General features: G+C 61.7%; 1 protein-coding gene across 3 annotated transcripts; it reads left to right on the top strand.

The window, feature by feature from the left end:
- The first annotated feature begins 6,483 nt into the window (after positions 1-6,483).
- Positions 6,484-12,832, top strand: MRPL4 (mitochondrial ribosomal protein L4). Of its 3 annotated transcripts, XM_073318718.1 has the most exons (9): positions 6,484-6,619; positions 7,505-7,589; positions 8,820-8,988; positions 9,759-9,810; positions 10,124-10,241; positions 10,644-10,750; positions 11,315-11,424; positions 11,782-11,852; positions 12,373-12,832. In XM_073318718.1, exons 1-9 carry the CDS (start codon positions 6,572-6,574, stop codon positions 12,516-12,518), a joined length of 906 nt encoding a protein of 301 aa, XP_073174819.1. In that variant the 5' UTR covers positions 6,484-6,571; the 3' UTR covers positions 12,519-12,832. The 3 variants fall into 3 exon arrangements, with proteins under 3 accessions (XP_073174819.1, XP_073174820.1, XP_073174821.1); XM_073318719.1 differs by lacking the exons at positions 6,484-6,619; positions 7,505-7,589 and adding an exon at positions 7,610-7,870; XM_073318720.1 differs by lacking the exons at positions 6,484-6,619; positions 7,505-7,589 and adding an exon at positions 7,939-8,134.
- Positions 12,833-18,275: the final 5,443 nt, after the last annotated feature.

Raw genomic sequence — 18,275 nt, 5'->3', positions numbered from 1 at the left:
ACGCGCTATCTCAGAGTCAGCTCACATGGAATTCATTTGGCACCGGCCAGGGCCTCAACACTTGGGATTTATCTCTGCTTCCCCGAGCGCTGAAGTCAACAAACCCAGACGTGAAGTGGTCCCAGGCCGCAATGATCTCACCCCAGCCAGAGCGGTTCCTGACGAGGCGGGGGGTGGGGGGGAGAACCGCCCTGACTCTGGGGCAGGGCAGCGGGTTTGGTCGCCAATCATGGTGCGGGGCTGGGGGGTGGGGGCAGGAATTACCAGAGTTCTGCAGCCCCACAAGCGGGGGGCCGGTCAGGGGGCTCGGCCAGCTCCGCACTCGAATGGGAGAACTCAGCTGGCGGGTGCTCTCCCCTTGCAGGCAATGTTGGCCCTGGGGTCCTAGCCTGGCACCCAGGGTATGGTGCTGCGGGGGTCAGTAGGGGGCACCCTCATCTCGTAGTCAGTGTGGGCCCCGGCACGGTGCTAGGGGGGGCCGTGCTGCAGGGAGCGGGGGGGCTCAGCGGGGGTGCGACCGCGGTGTCCCAGCCTGGCACTAGGGGGGGCCGTGCTGCAGGGAGCGGGGGGCTCAGCGGGGGTGCGACCGCAGTGTCCAGCCTGGCACTAGGGGGGCCGTGCTGCGGGGAGCGGGGGGGCTCAGCGGGGGTTGCGACTGCAGTGTCCCAGCCTGGCACTAGGGGGGGCCGTGCTGCGGGGAGCGGGGGGGCCTCAGCGGGGGTGCGACCGCAGTGTCCCAGCCTGGCACTAGGGGGGCCGTGCTGCGGGGGGGGCTCAGCGGGGGTGCGACCGCAGTGTCCCAGCCTGGCACTAGGGGGGCCGTGCTGCGGGGAGCGGGGGGGGCTCAGCGGGGGTGCGACCGCAGTGTCCCAGCCTGGCACTAGGGGGGCCGTGCTGCGGGGAGCGGGGGGGGCTCAGCGGGGGGTGCGACCGCAGTGTCCCAGCCTGGCACTAGGGGGGCTATGCTGCGGGGAGCAGGGGGGGCTCAGCGGGGGTGCGACCGCAGTGTCCCAGCCTGGCACTAGGGGGGCCGTGCTGCGGGGAGCGGGGGGGGCTCAGCGGGGGGGTGATTCCCTTGCGCTCCGTGCTGGTCCAATGGTCACGGGTGTTGCGGGGGGCGATGGGTTTTTTCCCACGGGAGCCTTGGCGCTGCTGGTCCCAGAGGAGGCGGCCGGGGGGAGTCGCTGGGGCAGAGAGCGGGGCGGCTGTACCCGGAGCCGAGCGCGGAGAGCGCAGGGCTCTTTGCCCCGCCACGGGCTCAGCGAACGCAGCAAGGGCAGAAGCCGCACTGCAGCCGAACTCAGACTCCCGCCTCGCCCTTTGCCCCAGCGGCGGGGGCCCTTTCGGGGCAGCACCGCCTCCGTGGGAACCGGGGGACAAACCTCACAGGGCACAGGAGAGGGCAGGGTCACTGGGCCCCACACTGCCCCTTCCTCCATGAGCCCACGGTCCAGCTGCCCACATGGGTCCAGCAGCTGGCACAGCACTGGCAAGGCCCTGTCTTGCCCACAGGCTGGGTGCCCTCTGTGGGCCCCCCTGCCCTGGCCGCAGAGGCCCCCCCAGGCAGTTTAGAAAGCCCCGAAGAAAGCCCTGGCTGTAACCGCAGCTGGCAAGCCCAGCCCAGACAGGAGACAGAGGGGGGAAGCTGCAGCTGGTGAAATCTCAGCTTTCTCCAAACAAACCAGCTAAAATTAGCCCCCCGTGTGCTCCGCTGCACAGCGTGGTCACAGACAGAAATCAGAGTGGGAGCCAGCCGGCCAACAACCTTGCCCAGCAGCCCGCTCCGCGGGCTGGAGGGTGCCACGTGGGGTGGAGACCTCGCTCTGGGCCCAACTCTGGAAGGGGCCGGGAGCATCCTGCTCTTACCCCTCACAGTCGTGGGCCGATTCCCGGCTGAGGTGGCTGACCTGCAGGCCCCTGGGGAGAGGAGCCGAGATTCTCTTGGACCTAGATTAACAACGGGCACCAGCCCTTCTCTGGGCACCTCACAGCCTGTCCCTGGGATCCGGCGTCCCGCTCAGGTCCCCCCACTTCTAGGGGGACATGACAAAGTGGAGAGGGCTCCAAACCAGCGACAAGAATCTCCGTGGGGAGACTGAAGGGAGAGGCAAAAGACGCTCCATCTAGTTAGCGTCTCCAGGACGGGGGTCACAGGCCGTCTGGGGAAGAGATTTCTGACTGTGGACAGCCCTGGAATCTTGCAGACAAAGCTGGCTGGCATATTTTAAGAGTGAGAGGCATTAAGTCTTGGAATAACTCACCCCGGGCTGTGGTGGGTTCCCCACCACTCGAAGGCTTTAAATGGAGACTGGGTGCCTTTCTAAAGGAGGGGCTCTCTCTCAGCCAGAGGTTCTGGGCTGGCCGCAGGAGTCACGGGGGTGGATTGCTGCCGGCGCTCTGCAGGAGGGCAGACCAGATGAGCAGAACAGTCCCTCTGGCCTCAGACCCAATGAACATTGGGGGGTGTCACAGCACCGCCTGAGGACTGTGAATCCCGAGATCGGCACACCTCCTCCTCGTTTTCTCACCCTGCCCCCCACCGACTTAGCTCATCCTCTGGCTACGGCTTGTCCTATACACCTGGTGCTCTTTGGGGCAGATCTGTCATTTTCTAGATGTCTGGGCAGCATCCTGCCTGGCGCGACAGGCCCTGAACTCAGTTGGCGTCTGTGCAGCGCCTGGCATGATGGGCCCCGGTCTCGGTTGGGGTCTGGGCAGCGCCTGGCACGACGGGGTCCTGGTCTTGGTTGGGGCCCGGGGAGCGCCCGGCGCGACGGGGCCCTGGTCTCGGTCGGGGTCTGCGCAGCGCCCGGCAGTTTGTCCCAAGCCAGTTGGCCTCTCAGCACTTTTGCAATCGAAACGCTAAACAAATCATCACCACAATGTGGATGTACTGGAGCTGTCCCCAGGGCTTTGTCCAGTCCAGGGTCATTATAATGATCTGACAGTGAGAGTTCACAGTAAGGGTTCATGCAGTTTACAGAGGAAGAGGAAACCACACTGGTGTCAATAGGAATTCTCTAATAAGATGCTGTCAACCGATTAGGTCCCCATTTCTGGTACAGGTCCGGCCAGGCCCCGCGTGACTCTGCATCAAAATCCTTGGCATTGTGTCAGCTGCAGAAGGACGCGATTAAAATGCTCCTTGTATTGAGGAGCTGTTTGGAGGCAATTCACAGGCTGAGGAGAGGAGCCGGATTGACAGACGTGAGGCTGACGCCTCTCCAGCGCTGGCAGCTTTTCAATCTGGCCTGGAGGTTTGTTTAAAAGCTCTGCTCTAGTTCAACCAGGCATTAACGCAGGGCGTCCTACGGCTGGCATGGTGCCGGGGGTCAGACTGGATGGGCCCTGCAATCTAGGAATCTTTGTTCATAGAATAAGGGTAGCCCTGACTGTGTAAGCGTCTGTGTCACCCTCCTGCTGGTGTGCCTCACTTGTGCACTAAAGGGTCCCCTAGAGGGCCAGCTTAGTCTCAGTGAACTCTGGAGATATTTGCCTTAGTGTCCTGCAGCCATGAGTTCCGTAGCTACTTGTGTGCTGCGTGCTGGAGTCTAAACAGCTAACGATAGCATGCGGAATGGCCAGGCTGGATCTGACCCCAGGCCCATCTAGCCTGGCTTGTCTCTGACAGCGACCAACACCAAAGAAGCTGGAAGAACCCTACAGTAGGAGATGCAGATAATCTCCCCCGGCCCCCCACACGTCTAGACGTGAGACCACCTGCTTATCAGACAGCAGCTGGTTTGCTGCACAGCTACCCGAGCTTCCTTCACGGATCCTGTTTGCCTCATCCACCTGTTACAGCTCGCCATGACCTAGATTATGAGGCGTCTGGGGCAGGGACCATCGATAGCCCTGGGCATAATAGGGCCTGGTCCTCGGCAGGGGCCCCCGCCTCCGGCTGTGTACAAGTAACAATCCCGCATACATGCGCTGAGTCCCCCGAGTGCTCCTCTACCCACCAGGCAGGCTCGGAGGGGCTCTCTCGGCTTCAGGACTTCAGATGCTTCTCGCACAGCAGGGTCCCGCTAGAACACCAGGACGTTCATAATATGGCTGGAGGGCCCTCTGCTGGCGGGCGCTTACTGGAAACCTGGCTGGTCTCCACAGGGAAGTGTCACCGTTTATCCCAGGGTAATTAGCCCGGCACAGTTACACCGGCACATGGAGACCTATTCTGGGATAGGAGCGCCCCTCCACAGTTTAGCTTCAACCCTTCCGAGGTGGCATCGTTCTGTCACTGATCCTGACCTGCTTTGTCAGGCGCTCGGAGACCCTCTGATGAGCTGGGCTGCAATCAGAGCAGGCTATGAATTATTATTATTATCCTCGAACAGGGAAATCAGACCAGCAGAACTGTGACACTGCTTAGGGTTCCCTGGGGTGTCCAGGGGGAATCACTACCACCTGCTCATAGTGGGGGGAGCCCTGTCTGCCCACCAGAGGAAACTCTCCCAGCCACCAGCTGGCGGCAATTCTTTTCCTCGTCAGGCGAGCTATTCACACACCCCACTTCGTTACACCCAAGGTCCAGTCATTGTCTGGACCCCCCACAACGAACCCGGATCCACTGCCTCCCTGGAAACAGGGCACACCAGTTCAGTGGTGTGGTTTCATCTCAGACCAAGACTCTCCCTTAGCACAAGGCACTTAGGGTTACAGTGAATGTACAGAAGAGAGCTTGAGAGAAAGCTTCAGATAAAAGCAAGTGTCAGGGTTTGGAAACATACAGTGAGAAACTAAGAAAAACATAAACCACAACCTAGAGCCTCTATTGATGACCAAGTGACTGTCTGGTCTAATGAGCTATTTCTCACCCGTGGCTCTGACTTAGGTGCTGCTCCGGCCCCATCACCACCGGCCCACGCTCTGTGCTCCCTCCCCCTGCAGTCAGGAATAGGGTGACCAGATGTCCCATTTTTATAGGGATAGTCCCGTTTTGAGGGGGCTTTTTCTTATACAGGTGCCTATTACCCCCCACCCCCATCCCACTGTTTCACAAAAAGAAAAGGAGGACTTGTGGCATCTTAGAGACTAACCAATTTATTTGAGCATGAGCTTTCGTGAGCTACAGCTCACTTCAGTTGTTCACCGTAGTCAGGAAGCAAGGCCCCCTTTCTACAGATGGCAGCTGAGCCCCCCGAGAGCCTCAGTGCTTCAGCCAAGGACTCGAACCCAGGGCTCCTGGCCCATCCTCCTGCTCCGCTCCTACAAGCTTTTCTTCAGACGCACTCAGCTGGGACAGTGACTCTCCTTGTGCCTGCGACCTGGGGTGGCCATTCCTGTGCAGCAGTGGCCAGAGAAACGCTCTGGGTCATTGAATCATAGACTATGGGGTTGGAAGGGACCTCAGGAGGTGTCTAGTCCAACCCCCTGCTCAAAGCAGGACCAATTCCCAGTTAAATCATCCCAGCCAGGGCTTTGTCAAGCCTGACCTTAAAAACTTCTAAGGAAGGAGATTCCACCACCTCCCTAGGTAACGCATTCCAGTGTTTCACCACCCTCCCAGTGAAAAGGTTTTTCCTAATATCCAACCTAAACCTCCCCCACTGCAACTTGAGACCATTACTCCTCGTTCTGTCCTCTGCCACCACTGAGAACAGTCTAGATCCATCCTCTCCCCCTCCTCCCATCCCCTTCCCCTCCCCCGCTCCCCCACTTTCCCCTCCCCCGCTCCTCCCATCCCCCTTCCCCTCCCCCGCTCCCCCACTCTCCCCTCCCCCGCTCCCCCATCCCTCGCTCCTCCATCCTCTCCCCCTCCCCAGCTCCCCCATCCTCTCCCCCGCTCCTCCCATCCCCCTTCCCCTCCCCCGCTCCCCCACTTTCCCCTCCCCCGCTCCTCCCATCCCCCTTCCCCTCCCCAGCTCCCCCATCCCTCGCTCCTCCATCCTCTCCCCCTCTCCTCCCATCCCCCTTCCCCTCCCCCATCCTCTCCCCCTCCCCCGCTCCTCCACTCTCCCCTCCCCCGCTCCTCCATCCTCTCCCCCTCCCCCGCTCCTCCCATCCCCCTTCCCCTCCCCCATCCTCTCCCCCTCCCCCGCTCCTCCACTCTCCCCTCCCCCGCTCCTCCACTCTCCCCTCCCCCGCTCCTCCATCCTCTCCCCCTCCCCCGCTCCTCCCATCCCCCTTCCCCTCCCCCATCCTCTCCCCCTCCCCCGCTCCTCCACTCTCCCCTCCCCCGCTCCTCCATCCTCTCCCCCTCCCCCGCTCCTCCCATCCCCCTTCCCCTCCCCCGCTCCCCCACTCTCCCCTCCCCCGCTCCCCCCATCCCCGCCCCCACTCTCCCCTCCCCCGCTCCCCCCTCCCCCGCTCCTCCATCCTCCCCCCGTCTCCCCCTCCCCCCCCGTGATGGGCGCTACCCCAACACCTCCCCTCCCCGCTTCGCTCCCCCTTCCCCGCCAACCGGAAGTGCCTCCAGCCCCGCCCCCTAGAAGCCCAGCGAGAGCGCCCCGCCCCCTATACGTCATCGGCATGCGCCGGAAGCGGCTCTGTCTCACCCGCCGCCGCCGCCGTTCCTGGGCGCTCACGTGGGGCCGGCGGCGCCTCTTGCCGGGGCCGGGGCCGGGGCGCCATGATCCGGGCTGGGAGCCGGCTCTGGGGCCGGGGCGCGGCCGCGCGGGTGAGGGGGCCAAAGGGGGCGGGGCAGAGGTCAAGGGCCCTATGGGGGTCAGAGGGCGGAGGTCAGAGGGCGCTCGGGGGTGAAGTGGCCCTGTGGGGGCAGAGGGCACTCGGGGTCAAAGGTCAGAGGGCGCTCAGGGGTGACGGGGTCCTGTGGGGGGCAGAGGGCTCTCGGGGTCAAAGGTCAGAGGGCGCTCAGGGGTGACGGGGCCCTGTGGGGGGCAGAGGGCTCTCGGGGTCAAAGGGCCTGTGGGGTCAGAGGTCAGTGCGCTCAGGGTGACGGGGTCCTGTGGGGGGCAGAGGGCACTCGGGGTCAAAGGTCAGAGGGCGCTCAGGGGTGACGGGGTCCTGTGGGGGGCAGAGGGCACTCGGGGTCAAAGGTCAGAGGGCGCTCAGGGGTGACGGGGTCCTGTGGGGGGCAGAGGGCTCTCGGGGTCAAAGGTCAGAGGGCGCTCGGGGTGACGGGGCCCTGTGGGGGGCAGAGGGCAGGGCGTCGCCCCGCGGGCGGGGAGGAGGGGGCTGCCCCTTTGCGCCCCCCGCCCCGAGCCTCCCTCTCCGGCGATGTAGCGAAGTCCTCCAGTGCGGGGTTCAAACTCTGCGCTGGTCCGGTTCTGCCGGCCGGGGACCGGCCCTGCTGGCAGCCCCCTCCTGTAGGGGCAGCGTATACGGCAGGCAACCCCCCCTGCTCCAAGGACAGCCGAGCAGGCTGTGGGGCCGAGGGGCGCGATTTCCCCCTCGCCAGGACCAGGGTGGCCCTGGTGGCGCAGCGTTGGAGCAGGGTGCCTGGGGCCGCACCAGTGCGACGTGCGACTGCCACCGCTGCGCCGTTCCCCTCGCTGCTCTGAGCTTGACTCCTCCCTCCCCTTGTCTTTCCTTCCTCTCCAAGGCTCTGTCCACCGTGTCTGGCCAGCCGGGGCGTCCCGAGGCTCCCGCAACCTCCCCACGTCTGCAGGATGCCGCATCCCAGGCGGGTGAGTCCCGTTCGTGGTTCTAAAATCCTGCCTCTGCGGTTCCTGTGCCCGGACTCTGTGTGGTGGCCGGGTTTGAGATGATATCGCAGGTGCCATGAGAAGCGGAAGTGCAGGGATTGCGCAAGACCCAGACGGCTGGAACAGGCCAGGGGAGCCGGCTGGATTAGTCTCCTGGGTGTGACAGCAGACAGCACTGGCTGCTGCAGGGTGGGGGACCCTGCAGGAAGTAGCAGTGGGATAACCGCCCCCCAGGGGAAGTGTCTTCCAAACCTCCATTAGAGGTCAGCTCATCCTCTGATGGCGGGGTGGGGGTGGGGGGTTTGTACTGTTGTTTATTTGTATTACAGTAGCACCCGGAGACCCTGACTGTGGTTCAGGGCCCTTGCGGTGATGGGCACCGCAAAGGCCCCTGACAGAGGGTCGGGGCCCACAACATGCCGGGCGCTGCACAGACTCAGAGTGAGAGGTGTCCCCTGCCCCAAAGAGCTCACAGTCTACTGGGGTAGTCAATTATTTGTTGTCACGGTCCACATTTCTTGTTCAAGGTATAGTCAAGGTCCAGACTCCAGATAAAATAATTAAAACATAACAATCATGATAATAAGTAAATAAAAAGATTTTGGGGTCCATTCAGAAGCATCTGGCGGTCCAGATTTAGCCTGCAGTCCGTCTATTGATTGCCCCTGGTCTAAACAGACAAAGGCAAGAGGGGAAACTGAGGCGCAGAGGGGCGAAGGGACTTGCCCTTGGTCACCCAGCTGGGCAGCGGTGGGAATAGGTCTCCTGTGTCTCTGCCCTGTGCCCTCGCCACTAGATCCAGGTGCTGCCTGGTCACTGTTGCAGGCAGACTGTGCTCTTGGGTGTGTTTGGTAGCTCTGGCCAGCGAGCGTAGGGTGGCCAGAGAGCCAGTTTTGCTCTGGCGCTCTGTTGTCTGCTTTGCTGTGTGTGTGATGGTGCCTGGCTGGCTGTTGGAGTTGAATTATGCAGTGGGTTGTGGTTCTGCTGGAGAAGAGCACCTGGCCTCTGCTACCTGCCTTAGCAGAGTGATTTGTTATGTGTTGTCAATCAGGGATGATCAGTTTAACCGGGACGGACTGTGACCATCACGTACCCTGGGCTGAAAATGGGCCAGTTATTCCTGGCCAGAGGCTGCTGTGATCTGCTTGTGGCTGCACAAAGCATGCGGGCTCTGCAGTGGCTGCTCAGACCTCTTTTGTTTGTGTCCCCTAGAAAAGCCGCCCCCGATGACCTCCAGCGCCCCTGTCCTCCGGGATTGCCGCCTTGCAATCCCCTCTCACCGCACAGCCATGCAGGCCTGGGTGGAGTCCCTGAGGCACTACGATGACAGACATGTGGGCCTAGCAGACCTGCACCCCGATGTCTTTGCAGTAATGCCCCGGTACGGTTCAGAGACGCGTCGTCAGCCCGGGGAGTATCCGGGTTAAGGACGAATGAGCCGTGGCAACACAGGGAGAGAGGATTTTGTTACTGTTGCTGCTGTAACCAAAGTCAACCTTTGGACAAATGACCTGGGGGCCTGGCTGGCTCGGAGGGGGTTGGGCAAATGGGACACGGGACCATTCCACTTAAGGGGACACCAGCTCCAATTCAGCCCCAGCACAGGGGAAATGGGGCAGGGAACAGGATACGGGACCATTCCACTTTAGGGAAGTCAGGCTCCAAACTGGCCCCAAGGTGGAGGGGGGCTGGCTGGCTCAGGGGGACAGGGGATGGGACATGGGGCCTTTCCCCTCTAGGGGTGCTGGCTCTGATCTGGCCCTGAGTCAGCACCGATCTGAAGGTGTTGTTGTCTCAAAGCTGTTTTCTGGCCTGGGCCCCACAGTCACCTTTGCGCTGAGATAAAGCCAGACAAACTGAACAATGGGGACAGAACTGCTCTCGGCCCCCCCAGGGGATCACCCAAGTGCCGGCCTTGAGCTTAAACACAGGGATCCTGTCCCCAGGGCTGCTGAGCCGGTCCCTTTGGCCAGGGCTAATTTCAACCCAGAGCAGAGAGAAATCCTGAAACCCTGGGGTGTTCGCTCCCCGATGTTGCTTGTTAAGCTGCCGCTCTGCCCCCTGCTGCGTGCTCCCCAGACACACAGCGCCTGCTGTCTCACTCAGCCCAGCCTGTGCCAACCCCCTGCTCTCTGTGCTTTCCCTCTGCAGGGTCGACATTCTGCACTCGGTCGCAGTCTGGCAGAGGAACTACAAGAGGATAGTGAGTGTGTACAGAGCCAGGGGGTGGGGACCTGAGAGGAATGACAGCTCCTCAGTCTGAGGAGGGGGCTGGAGAGTGCCCACAGGCCAGTGACAGCTGGGTTCTGTTCCCAGCACCGGGAGGGAGCAGGATCTAGTGGTTAGAGGTGGGGGGCCTAGGAGTCGGGACTCTTGGGTTCAATCCCCGTCTCTGTGGCGTCGGATGAGTCCCTCCCCTGTGCCTCAGTTTCCCCCATTGAGTGTGGGCATGTTGGGTCAGGCGGGTCCGAGGTGCTCACTCCTGCTGGGCGCTCTGACCCGCACTCTCCTTTCAGAGCTATGCCAAGGTGAAGACGCGAGCGGAGGTGCGCGGTGGCGGCAAGAAGCCCTGGGCGCAGAAGGGCAGCGGCCGGGCCAGGCACGGCAGCATCCGCTCCCCCCTCTGGCGCGGTGGTGAGTGGCTCCCAGTCCTCGTGTGTTCTGCCCCCACCTGGGGCAGAGGCCGGCCTGACCCTGACACCGGGTGAGGGGCAGGGGGCAAACGGAGACAGGGCCCCGGAAGCTGCGTGACTCTGGGCCCTGCTCCTGTTCGTGTGCCAGGGCGCAGACGGGGCCACGGAGCCCATGACTGGTGCTGCCGCAGCGCGTGTGGGTTCAACAGGGGGCGGGGCGCCGGGCCGGGCTCCCTGGATGGGGAGTCAGTGCAGGGCAGTGTGGGAGCAGGGGGGCTGCTCAGGGCAGAACCTGTTGTGCCCCTGAATCTGAGGTGGCCTCCTAGCCATATAGAATGCAGCCTCCTAGCCCCCGCCTCCGGGCACTGATCCCTCCTGACCTCCCGCTGCCTCTCCCTTCCAGGCGGCATCATCCATGGCCCCAGGGGCCCCACCAGTTACTACTACATGCTGCCCATGAAAGTGCGGGTCTTGGGCCTCAAGGTGGCGCTGACGGCCAAGCTGATGCAGGTAGCGCGTGTGCGACTGTCTGTGTACAGGGCCCTCGTGGGCCGCTGGGCTTGTTAGTGTGGGTGGGTGGGTGGGTGGAGTGCCAGGACTCCTGGGTTCTGTCCCGGGCTATGGGACTGGGTTAGATCAGGGGGGGGAATAGGAACTGGGACTCCTGGCTTCTGTCCCTGGCTATGGGACTGGGTTAGATTGGGCAGGGGGACTGGGAACCAGGACTCCTGGGTTCTGGCCCCTGCTCTGGCCCTGGCCTGCTGTGTGTACAATCCCTTGGCTTGCTCACAGATAGAAGAGGGGTGGGCTGGGGTCCCCAGGATCTCATTCAGCCAGATGCAGGGCCCTGTTGCCAGGCATTCTGGTCACTTGGTAACTAGGAGGTTGCGGGATTGTGACCCCTTCCTAGAAGGTCCTTTCCTAGCCAGCTGAAGGGGGTGGGTCTGGCTGGCTCAGGGATGGGAAGGGCCTCAGCTGGCTTGGAGGGGGGATGCGGGGGTCACCCTGCTTCCGGGGGATGGTGGCAGGGGGGTAAAGCAGCTGAAAGGTACCGAGCGTGTTTTGTGTTTCCAGGACAACCTGCACATTGTGGATGGCCTGGACATGCCGACCTGTGACCCCCAGTACCTGGCAGACCTAGCGCAATACAGGCACTGGGGCCAGTCCGTGCTGATTGTCGACGTGTGAGTGGGAGTGGGAGTGGGTGGGGGGAGATGCGGCGCCTCCTTCTCTGGCCTCAGCCAAGGAGAACCGTAAATCCCAGACACCCAGCAGAGGGCACGATCTGGGGGCCTGGCGGGAGAGGAGAGCGCTGGGGAAGAGCGCCCCCTGCTGGCAAGAGATCTGGGAGCGCTGCAGGGGTGGGGTCTGGGGGTAGCACTCGCAGCCTTCCCCAAGAGAAGTGGGGACTGGTCTCCTTGCTGCCCCGTGCCAATGCACCCAGCTGGCTTGCAGCCTGGAGGAGGGTCTCGGGCATGGTGGGGGAGTCCCCGGGGCAGCCTGGGGCTGAGCTCACGATTCCTTCTCTGCCTCTGTTCCAGCAACAAGATGCCAGAGAACATCATGAAGGCAGCAGCCAGCCTGAAAACCATCACCCTGGTGCCAGCCCTAGGTGAGTGCTGGAGGGGGCGGGGGACGGCCCCTCAAAGTCACCACGCTGGCCTCCCAGAGTGGCCCAGGCTGGGGGTGTTCACAAGAGCCCTGGCCTGCGGGACGCGGTGCCTTCCCTCCCTGCTGCATACTGCCCTGTAAGGGGAGTTCGTACTCCTGGCCCTCACCTCGTCCCCCGCCTGCAGTACCGCAAGCACCAGCCCTCCATGACTCTCATCCCGGCGTGGGTGGGGGGAGAATCCCCTCACCCACTGAGATGCAGCTGGCTCTGGGCTGGGGCGTGGAGGCTGTTTATAGAGGGATCCCTGGCCTGGTGTTGAGATGCAGCTGGCTCTGGGGTGGGGAGTGGGGACTGTATGTCAGCACACAACAATGTGCACAGCCAGAGAGGGGAGGAAGTCCACAGGGGTCAGGAACCATCGCAGGAGCTGCCATGTGGGCAGGGGGTGCTGGGCTACCCTGCACCGCCCAGAGTCTGGCTGGGCTGGGCACGCCTTGACCCCGCCCTGGGTCTCTCGCAGGTCTCAATGTGCACAGTATGCTCAAGCACGAGACGCTGGTGCTCACGCTGGACACGCTCGCCTTCCTGGAGGAGAAGCTGCTGTGGCATGACTCCCGCTACACCGCCCTGTACCCCTTCCGGCTGCCCTACAGCGACTTCCCCTAGCCCCGAGGGACGGCGCCCGCCGCAGGGAGGCCTCTTGGTCGGCTAGCTCGTTGAGTGAGTTGGCCCCACTGAGCGCATGCGGAAAGGGGACTGGCACCGAGGCAGCTTCCCGCTGCCCTCCCACAATGCAGCTGGGGGCCGCAAAGTGGCTTGGAAGTGACTGTTCGCTGCCCGGTGGACAGGAGAGAGGCTGGGCCGTGCCCTTGGGGGGGGGGCGGGGGGGGCTGCCTTCTCCTGCTTGCTGGGAGCATGACTGTTAAACAGCCCATCCTGCCGATGCACGGCCATTAAAGAGCTGCTGCTCTTGCACTGCCTGGTGCTGGCTTGTCCTGCCTTCTGTGGGGCTGGGGCGCCAGGGCGCCCGAGCTCAGCGTTCCGGGCAGGGGCTGCCAGCCCGGGGGGGTGTTTCCCTTTTGCCCGAAGGGTTTACCCTAAACTGGGGGAGGGGAGGAAGCGAGCAGGAGCACAGTCCCCGGGGGGGCCTCACCCCTCGCCCTGCATGTGGCACGTGGCCACGCAACCCGTGTGATGTGCTGGGGCTGCAGGCCAGGAGCAGCCAGCGCGGGAGCGAGGACTGGTCTGGCCCTTGGGGCTGCCGCGGATGGAGCTGGGTTTGTCCAGGTGTGACGGTGTCCCCGGGGTGCAGCCTGGATTGTGGGAGTGTTGAGCCCAGAGAGACTCTGCTGTGTGACTGCTGATTGAGCAGCCTGGGGTCTCCCCTCTTACCCTGTGATGCTGTTGTCAAGTTACCAGCCTCTGACAGGCACTGCATTTACACAGCCATCCACAAGCAGGGACATGCCCAGCTGCGGTACATGAACGATCTCCCAGTCACTTGAACCAACAACAGAAGGCTCCAGCCAATTCCTCCCCAGCCGTGCACCCCAGAGCTGTTCTGTCTTGCCCTGGTCAGAAGCCTGGCCAGCGTAAGTTCATTACCCAGTCCGCCCCTCCCTCGATGTGGCGAGGACGCGCACCAGCCTTTGTAAAGTGAGCTGAGATTTCCCAAGCTCTTCAACCAAAACACCCTGTTGTAGGTAAAATATAAAGCAGATTTATTAACTGCCCAGAGAGAGATTCAAGTGATTACAAGTACCAAGCGTAGAGATCAGAGTGGGTTACTTAAGAAACAAAAATAAATTTGCAGTCCAAGTTCAGCAAGCTAAGCAGGAGATGACTCAAGCCATGTCTCACCCTGACCGATGGTACAAACAGGTCACAGATCCTCAATACACAGGCTGGGACCATCCTCCCCCAGTTCGGTCTTTGCCTCCAGCCATGTTTCCAGGTGTTGAGTTGTGAGGGGAGTGAGGCCAAGTGATGACATCACTTCCCTCCAGTGTGCTGGAAAGGTCTATGCAGTGAGGTGGGAGTTGGTCGGTCCCCGTTGGTCGGGCGTCTCCGTTGCACACAGTCTCTAGAACGGTGGATTCCTTCCTTGATGGGTGTTGATGAGCCATTAACTGCTGTCTGGCTGCTCCCTTGTACCTGAAAGGCTGGCTGTGGGTGTTCCCAGCCTCACAGGGGATTTCAGTAACACACACAGCAGTGCGTCAGACCCTCGCATGCAGTGACAACACGTACAATCCAACAGGTTATTAATGTTCAGTGACACCTCACCAGGCATGCTTAGTACACCACAGATCCTCATTACAAGACTGGGGGATATGTGGTGTCACGGAGTGTGGGGGAGTCCAGGCCCTGCACCCGGGATCCACTGAGACTCTCAGCCAGCCAGTAAAACAGAAGGTTTATTGGACAACAGGAACACAGTCCACAACAGAGCTTGTGGGTACAACCAGGACCCCTCAATCACGTCCTTCTGGGGGAGCAGGGAGCTTAGACCCCAGCCCTGGGGTTCCCTGTGTTCCTCCACCCAGCCCCAACCTGAAAAACTAAACCCACCCAGCAGGTTCCCTGCTGCAGTCTCCGTCCACATTCCTGGGCAGAGGTGTTACCTCCCCCTCCCCCTCCTGGCTCAGGTGACAGGCTCTCAGGTCTCCCATCCCCAGGGCACATTCCCAGGTCAACACTCCCCCCTCCCTGCTGAGTCACATCGTCACATGTGGGGTCCAGGATGCTACTCTGAGGTGCCGTGTCACACCAGGTACCGCGGGTGCTGGGAAAGGCCATGTCTGTCACGGGTGGGGGGGCTCAGGCCAGGGCAGCTCGAACCCCAAGCATAAGGGCTGGCCCCCCCAGGCATGCGAAGGGTGAGTGCTGAGTCTCAGGACCCACCCCCCGCATCACTGCTGGCTGAGCCAGTCTGTCTGCACAGCATCCCTGCCCCACATGTCCCCCAGCCCCTAGGCTTCCCTGCTCTGTGATGCTACCCATGCCAGGCAGGCGGGAGCCCTGCCCACCAGGCCCCCCAGGCAAAGCTCACAGCAGGGGTGAGGTTAATGATCCCCTGCACCGTGAGGCCGAAGGGCAGACCTGTTTCAGGTGCAGGAGGCATGGTGTGTGGGAGACAGACGGAGCATCACGCGTGCAGCCAGGGCAGGCTGGGCAAGCTTTCCAGGCAGGGCAGGAGGGCAGCGCCTGCCCAGGGCAGGGTGGAGGCTGGGCTGAGTCATGCCAGCTAGAGCTGCACCCACAGTCACTCCCAAGGGCTAATTCCTCTTGGGTGGGCCTTGTTCCTCATCCGCAGGAGTTGAAGTTTCTAAAGAATTCATGCTCTGGAACCCTTCTGTAAAATACTGATAATGAACAGCGGCAGGTCAGTGCTTAGGAGACCCTGCAATAACCAACTGGTGGGTGAGGAGACCCTATGATAACAAACCGGGGGGAGGAGACCCTACAATCACAAACCCGCCTGTGTAGCATTCACAAGAGGCCCTACAATAACACACTGCTGCCTGCAGCCTGTCCTCTCTGAGACCCTACAATCACAAACCAGCGTGCCGCCTCCAGGCCTGCTCGTGTAACACGCTGGCCCATTGCCCCCCACAAGTGAGATGGGATCTCTCAGGCCTGCAATCGCACCCTGCTGCCAACCGGGCCTGGTCGCGGGGCCTGCTCCCGCTTCTCACACATGTTCTGGCAGTGGAGGAGGCCAGGGCTGCTGGTTTCTGTTCCTGGTTGTGCTGTGTCACGCCGACTACTGCTGGAGCCTGGGCAGGCTTGTGGGTACGTCCATGCTCCCTCCAACCCCACCGCCCCTTGCTCAGCTCCGGGGCATCGCCCGCCTCTTCCCCCCACCCCCCCAGCAGCCGCTCCTGGAGCTTCAGGGAGACCAGTGCGCTGAGCGGAAAGTGCTGGGTCCTTCCTCTGCTGTGTGACTGCTGATTGCAGCTTCCTGCCTGGGTCTGAGCACAGGGCTCATGGGAGGCCTTTGGTGCCAGAGTCTGCTTGTGCTTCCCTCGTCTGTGCAGTTACCCCGGATCCTGCCTGGGGCAAGGGGGCAGGAACAGGCCCTGGGTCTGTTTTCTTTGGCTCAGAACCGCGATTTCCTGGTGGCTTCTGTGCAGTTTTAAAAAACGTCACGTTCGATGCCATCGTCCTGTCCCCTTCCAGCCTCTGCGTACCCGGCGTTCACCATGCAAGGCTGCCTTGTTAAATTACTGTTAGGTGTATTATGATAGCACCCCCAGCCCCTGGCCGAGATCAGGCCCCGTCATGCTGGGCGCTGCCCCGACCCCAGCCAAGATCAGGGCCCCATCATGCCGGGCGCTGCCCAGACCGAGATCGGGGCCCTGTTGTGCCGGGCGCTGCCCAGATCAGTGCTTCTCAACTGATTTACCATTGTGGGCTGCATCCACACAATATCCTGCCTGTATGGCCCTGAGGATGTCACGTCAACGGCAGCTGTGTGCTGATTGGGCCACCAGCGGGCCATGGGTTGAGAAGCAGGGGCCCGGAGAGACCGTCCCAGCCCCGGAGAGCCCGTGGCAGGACAAGGCAGGGCCGTTCTCCCCATGTTACAGATGGGGAACTAGAGCCCAGAGAGACTGAAAGGGCTGGATTTTCCCATGGGCTGAGCCCCCACGCCTCCCCATTGAGCTCCCCATTGACAATCCGGCTCCAGGGCTTGTGGCAGGACAAGACACCGGGTTCCTGGAGTTGCAGCCCATCTCCCTGAGCACGAGGCCAGAACATTTTAACCTCAGGCAGGATGATCTTCCAGCACCTTCCTTCTGGCAGTCTCAGGCCTCAGGCAGCTGGGCTGGGAACTCCAGAAAGCCAGGTTGGTCGCAGCAGGTCTGGAGTGTCCACGCAGGGCCCAGCCCCTCCCTTCTGCTGCTTTCGGTGCCTGTTTGAAGACTGTTTTTTTCCCCAGAGGAAAGGCAGCCACAGAGAGCAACAGGCCCAGATTACCACAGCCAGCGCCGTGCACGCGACACAGGGCCATGCCGCGGTGGAGGTGCGGAACACAGAGGGGCAAGTCAGAGTTAAACAGCTGGATGTCACTCCGTCTCTCCCCAGAACTGCCTATCTCCATACAAGAAAAGGGGGACTTGTGGCACCTTAAAAACTAACCAATTTATTTGAGCATAAGCTTTCGTGAACTACAGCTCACTTCATCGGATGCTGTAGCTCACGAAAGCTCATGCTCAAATAAATTGGTTAGTCTCTAAGGTGCCCCAAGTCCTCCTTTTCTTTTTGCGAATACAGACTAACACGGCTGTTACTCTGAAACCTCTCCATACAGACTATACAATCCCACCCCCACCCCCTATACAGACACCTCTGATTCATCATCCGGGCACCTGGCTTCTTACACTGGTGCCCATCACCATTGCAGCTGGGTTTCTGAGGCTGTGTGTAGGGCCATGTGAACAGACTGCAGGCAACAAGTGACCTGGCCAAGGCCAGACTGGAACTCCTCCCCTTGCTCTCAAGGGTGCAACTGGCCTCCTTTGACAGACCCTTGTGTCTGCCTAATGGTGTTAGCCAAGATTTTCACACATCCGGGCCATGTGATGCTGTCATCATGTTTGTTCTTGCAGAAGCTGCTGTGGCAGTGTGTGATAAGAAGCAGCTTTGCCCTTTATTGGTGGTTTTAGAAAAAGAACTCAAGGTTCCCCAACCTCAGGGGAGGGGCTGACCGGGTCCTTTCCCTCACCAGGGAAATGCAGCCACCTCTGGGGTGGAGCACGACAGCTGCACAACAAGACTGCCCCGCAGTTTGGGACAGGAAGTGAAGTAGAAGCCTGTATGCAGCTGAAACCAAAGAGAGGGGGCTGAGTTAGAGCCAGGACATCTGCCCGGGTGGAAAGGTCTTGGATACTTCACTGCCTTTAAGGGGTCACGGCATGGATCAGCCACCCCTGTCTACCCTCCTACTGCTTCTCACCCCCGGGGAGGGGGGCAGCATCTGGCTCCCCCAGGGATGCACCACAGGGGTGGGGAGGTTGCGTCCCCTTGAGAGGCCGGAGGCATCGGCACCATGGGGATTGAGTTGCAGTTTGGGGAGACTGGGGGCTGATGCTGCTTGGGCAGCATAAAAGGGGTGGAAATGCCCCCTACGAGTCACCTCCCAGCCCAGTGTGGAGTGGACATACAGGCCTGCACCCAGCTCCTGGTGCGGGAGGCAGAGGGGTGCACGGCCAGCACGCACGGTGCCCAGTCTCTGCTCCCCCGGGGCCCGGGGGGAAGCAGAGGGTCAGAGCAGCATTGAGTCTGCGGGGTGGGGAGTGCCAAGGTGGCTTGAACCCATCTTGTGCCAGCCCCAAGGAGCAGCATCACTGGGACCAGCCTGCCTGTGGGCCTCGAGGGATTGCCCCTAGCAGCTGGGCTGGTCGCTCGCAGAGAGCA

This window comes from Lepidochelys kempii, chromosome 20, assembly GCF_965140265.1.
Source record: "Lepidochelys kempii isolate rLepKem1 chromosome 20, rLepKem1.hap2, whole genome shotgun sequence".
NCBI classification, from domain to species: Eukaryota; Metazoa; Chordata; order Testudines; family Cheloniidae; genus Lepidochelys; species Lepidochelys kempii.
This window is presented reverse-complemented; position numbering and strand designations above follow the sequence as displayed.